The 4,471-nt window shown below is 40.2% G+C and overlaps 1 protein-coding gene across 1 annotated transcript; it reads left to right on the top strand.

Moving 5' to 3' along the window:
* Window positions 1-311: 311 nt before the first annotated feature.
* NEUROD6 (neuronal differentiation 6) lies at window positions 312-4,022 on the top strand. Its single transcript, XM_009904759.2, has 2 exons — window positions 312-576; window positions 2,051-4,022. The coding sequence occupies exon 2, from the start codon at window positions 2,072-2,074 to the stop codon at window positions 3,083-3,085; it is 1,014 nt and encodes a 337-aa protein (XP_009903061.1). The 5' UTR covers window positions 312-576; window positions 2,051-2,071; the 3' UTR covers window positions 3,086-4,022.
* The last annotated feature ends 449 nt before the right edge of the window (window positions 4,023-4,471 follow it).

Genomic DNA, 4,471 nt, shown 5'->3' with positions numbered 1-4,471 from the left:
TTTTTTTTTTTTTTTTTTTCCTGGGTACCAGGTGCACCAGAGGGACTGGGATCAATACAAGACAGCACTTCTCCTATAAACAACACCGTATTAACAACCATAGGGCAGCCGTACCTGTAGGCAGGGATAGCACCAAATGTTGGCACGTCTATCCGTGCAGCTAGACTGCTAAAAAGAGGCAGCTCCAGTGGAAATGCACCTACTGTATGTGAAATGCTGGTGCAGATTTTTTTTCTTTTCCCTGTTTTTTTTTTCCTTTTTTTTTTTTTTTCTATCAGTCTAACCTTCTGTGTTGATACATGAATGCTGGTACCCACTTAGAGGGATGCCAGATGATCAGTGCAGAATGAAGGTCCCAGGAGAAAGGCTCACGTGGTTTTCTCTGCCCCGTGACGTCACTAGCAGATGGCATGGGTACCAGCTCTGGCAGTTGGCATCAATGTCACTTTTTAGAGATCAATGAGATAGTGCAGATATACACAGATCTAGACTCCAGGAGACGATGCGACATTCAGACTGAAAAGATTTGGAAGGCAAAAAATGAAAACTGATTGTTGAATGAAATAAAAAGCTAAGGTAATACAAATAAAGATATATTTCAGTTGGTGCTGGGTGTGCATGCAAGTGTTTAAAGATACGGTATCGTTGTCTTGTATATTTTTTTTTGTATGCTATTTACTGTCTAATAACTCCTCCTAACATTTTATTCTTCTGCTGCAATTGCATACTTTCATTGGTGTTATGTAATATTGCAAGTGTGTAGACAATACTGATAGAGTTAGTCTTTGACAGGGGTTTTTGTTTAGTTTTGTTCTATTAAAAAAGTCCCTGCATTCGTTTTGTCTCTTTGAGGACCGTGGGATCCAAGCTTTTGCTGCTCCCAAACTGCAAACAAAAGCAAAATAATTAGGGGGGGTGGGGGGGTGGGAAAGGGAAATTATTTTCCCATTCCAGGCTGGATTCTGAGCACATGTGCAGGCTTGCAATCAGAATCTACGGACCGCTCCTGTCAGCGACAAGCTGGAGGGAGATGTCTGAGCCTTGCAGAACATAAACACTGCTACAGCGTGCAGGGAATTTTTCATCTCCCCACCACCACAATTGATGGGGGAGGAAAGGGAAAAAAAAAAAAAAAAAAAGAAAGAGAAAAGAAAATAAGAGAAAAAAGAAAATAAGTTGATTCTAACTAAACAAATTATATCAATTAGAAATGTTGCTGGGAAAAAGGAAAAAAGGTGTGTGTGGGGGGTTATTCCTAACTGAATACATTCGGGGTTAGGTCATTCTGATTTTTGTCTTATGAATGTACAATTTTAATACAAATCACTTGAAGAAAAAAATTCTTTCAGTTTTAATTATGCTACTAGCTGAGTGATTGGGGGGTTGGGGGGTGTTCATTAATATTTTTTTTTTCCCCTCTCATCCACTCTAACTTGCTGGAGTTTAATATCTTGATTCATAAGGGAAGAAATGTGGAGGGGAGAGAGGGCAACTTTGAAACAAGTCCAAAAGTGATTTAAAAATATTTAACCATGAGCTAATAGAGATATGGCACTTTTCAATTTTAAGACCGCTATCGCTCTCATTTTTTCACCCAGGGGAATTCGGATTAATGAAATTTCTGTACTGCTTTATCATGTTTTGCATTTCTTTGAATTCCATGGTGGCAAGGGTTCGAAGGGCTTGTTTAAAAATCAGATGAACGAACAGGGAGCTAATTGTAGAACTTAAATATTGATTTACTCCATTCTTATTGATGGGAAACGTGGTTTTGTAGTTGCAAGACTCTGAATGTTTTGTGTGACTTTAAAATTCTGGACAGCTCTTATTTATTTATTTTTTTTAAATGAAAGCAAATGCAACTGGCATTTTATGCCCAAAAAAATGTATAAAATAATAAAAAATACAGATTGTGCATTTATACATACCCACACAGACTCTATGCACCGAGTGTGCACGCAAAGGCACGAAGGGCGCATGAGGGTTGTGTGTGTAAGTCGGCAAACTTTAAAAATGGAAATATTTAAATATTGTGCTGGCATTCTTTCAGGTAACTTAAGATTATAGAACCATGTTAACACTACCGTTTGATGAGTCTGTTGTAATGCCAGAATCCCAGATGTGCAGAAAGTTTTCCCGAGAAAGTGATGACCAAAAGCAAATGAAGAACCCAGAAAGCTTTTCGAAGCAGATTGTGCTCCGAGGAAAGAATATTAAAAGATCTCCTGGAGAAGACACAGAAAAAGAGGAGGAGGAGGAAGAGAGAGAAGAGGAGGATGAGAATGGTTTGCCTAGGCGAAGGGGCCTTCGGAAAAAAAAGACGAGCAAGATAAGGATGGAAAGGATCAAATTCAGGCGACAAGAAGCCAACGCGAGAGAGCGGAATCGGATGCACGGCCTTAACGACGCCCTGGACAATTTAAGGAAAGTGGTCCCTTGTTACTCTAAAACACAAAAACTGTCCAAAATAGAAACTTTGAGACTAGCCAAGAACTACATTTGGGCTCTTTCTGAGATCCTGCGAATTGGCAAGAGACCCGACCTGCTCACCTTCGTCCAAAACTTGTGCAAGGGTCTGTCCCAGCCAACTACAAACTTGGTGGCGGGATGCCTGCAGCTGAATGCCAGAAGTTTTCTGATGGGCCAGGCAGGTGAAGGTGCCCATCACACCCGCTCACCTTACTCCACCTTCTACCCCCCTTACCACAGCCCTGAGCTCGGCACCCCCCCGGGGCATGGGACTCTTGACAACTCCAAGTCCATGAAACCTTACAATTACTGCAGCGCTTACGAGTCCTTCTATGAAAGCACTTCCCCTGAGTGCGCCAGCCCACAGTTTGAAGGTCCCTTAAGTCCTCCCCCAATTAACTATAATGGGATATTTTCCCTGAAGCAAGAAGAAAGCTTGGACTACGGCAAAAATTACAATTATGGCATGCATTACTGTGCAGTGCCACCCAGGGGTCCCCTTGGGCAGAGCTCTATGTTCAGGTTGCCTACAGAGAGCCACTTCCCTTACGACTTACATCTGCGCAGCCAGTCTCTCACCATGCAAGATGAATTAAATGCAGTTTTTCATAATTAATGAGGAAAATGAAAATAAACAGTGGTCATTCACCTCCCCATCTAATTAAGAGCAAGCAGATGCTTGGGCACTGCGTAATTGGCACAACTCTATTTAACGTGTTTACTAGTTCCTAAAGTGTGTTTCAACTATTGTGGGGATTTTCTATGTATTAATAAATCCTTTTTCCGATGGGTATTTTTTCCTTTTGTTGTTTTATTTTTTTGGGGGTTTTTTTGTCTGTAAACACTGTGAGATTCTGTTTCCTCCTAGAGGTTATTTTCCCCTCCTTTCGTTTTCTTTTTCTTTCCCTCTTTGCTTGATTTGTCGAGCAGTGTGTCTGAACAATATCGCTAAACTACAAGCATACACACTGTGTAAAGTCAATGTCTATTTTGATTGTACAGTAATTATACAAATGCATGTTATTGAAATCAGATTAATAAAAAAATATGTATTTATAATTGGTAGAAAATATATATGATGTATTTGAGGAGAACTGGATTAAAAATATTCAGAACTTTAAAGAAATCTCAGAACTGAGATGGGCTTGCAATATGCAGAGGTGAGAGTGCAGCAATATTGAAAGCTATGCAAAAAAAAAAAAAAAGGCAAACAAAAAAAATAAAACTCTTTTTTTTGGGTGGTTGGTTTTGGATAATTTAAGGAAACCCGGTGATTGTCACTGACATTATTCAGCCTGACCTTTAGAGTGTTGCTGGCAGGGGCCACATGCTAATATTTTAGAAGATGTTGTCAAAATTTTGCCTCAGTTATTTCGACCATATTTAATCAGCACTTTTTTTGTATTATTCTGACCAGATGTAAAGGTTTGTTATAACAATGTATAATTGTGGTTTCTCACTACGTACTTTAAATGCAATTAAACATAGATGTTTCCACTTTTAAAATACATCTATTAGCTGTGATACTGTATTTTGCCTGATACTTATTATTTCACAGTACACAGCTGCCTTTGCTCTTGCCTACACAGCTTTCTCCCGTGCATCCCGTAGTGCTTGAGCCTGGAGAAGGAAATCAGGAATGATCAGGGCAAACCTCACACTGTTTTCAGAAGGATGTGCTAGTGGTGCAGCAAAAGTAGATCCAGAATACCATAGAGGTAGCTGGGTGCTAAACTAAACACAGGTTAAAGGAAGAAGGTAACTTTATAGCTTAGTGAAATGACAAATTTCAGACAGGAAAGGACCCGGAGCAGATACACAGGCCACAAGCTGCCCTTCCAGCTCTGACTCATGGGAAATGTAAGAACTGCAGAGATAAAGAGTCCCTGAACATTGTGAAACCTTGTTTCTCCTAACAAATAGCATCAGTAAGCTACAGATGTGGCTGCAACCCACATTAGTTCAGTGCCTACAGGGGTCTGCACAGCCCCTCACACCTTAA

The sequence above is a fragment of the Dryobates pubescens genome, chromosome 4, assembly GCF_014839835.1.
Source record: "Dryobates pubescens isolate bDryPub1 chromosome 4, bDryPub1.pri, whole genome shotgun sequence".
In the NCBI taxonomy this organism is placed as follows: Eukaryota; Metazoa; Chordata; class Aves; order Piciformes; family Picidae; genus Dryobates; species Dryobates pubescens.
The sequence above is the reverse complement of the archived record's forward strand: the minus strand, read 5'-3'. Positions and strand labels throughout refer to the sequence as shown.

Bases quoted from the DNA above. Each gene is read 5' to 3' on its own strand.
- NEUROD6 (XM_009904759.2), top strand. From the start codon at position 2,072: ATGTTAACACTACCGTTTGATGAGTCTGTTGTAATGCCAGAATCCCAG.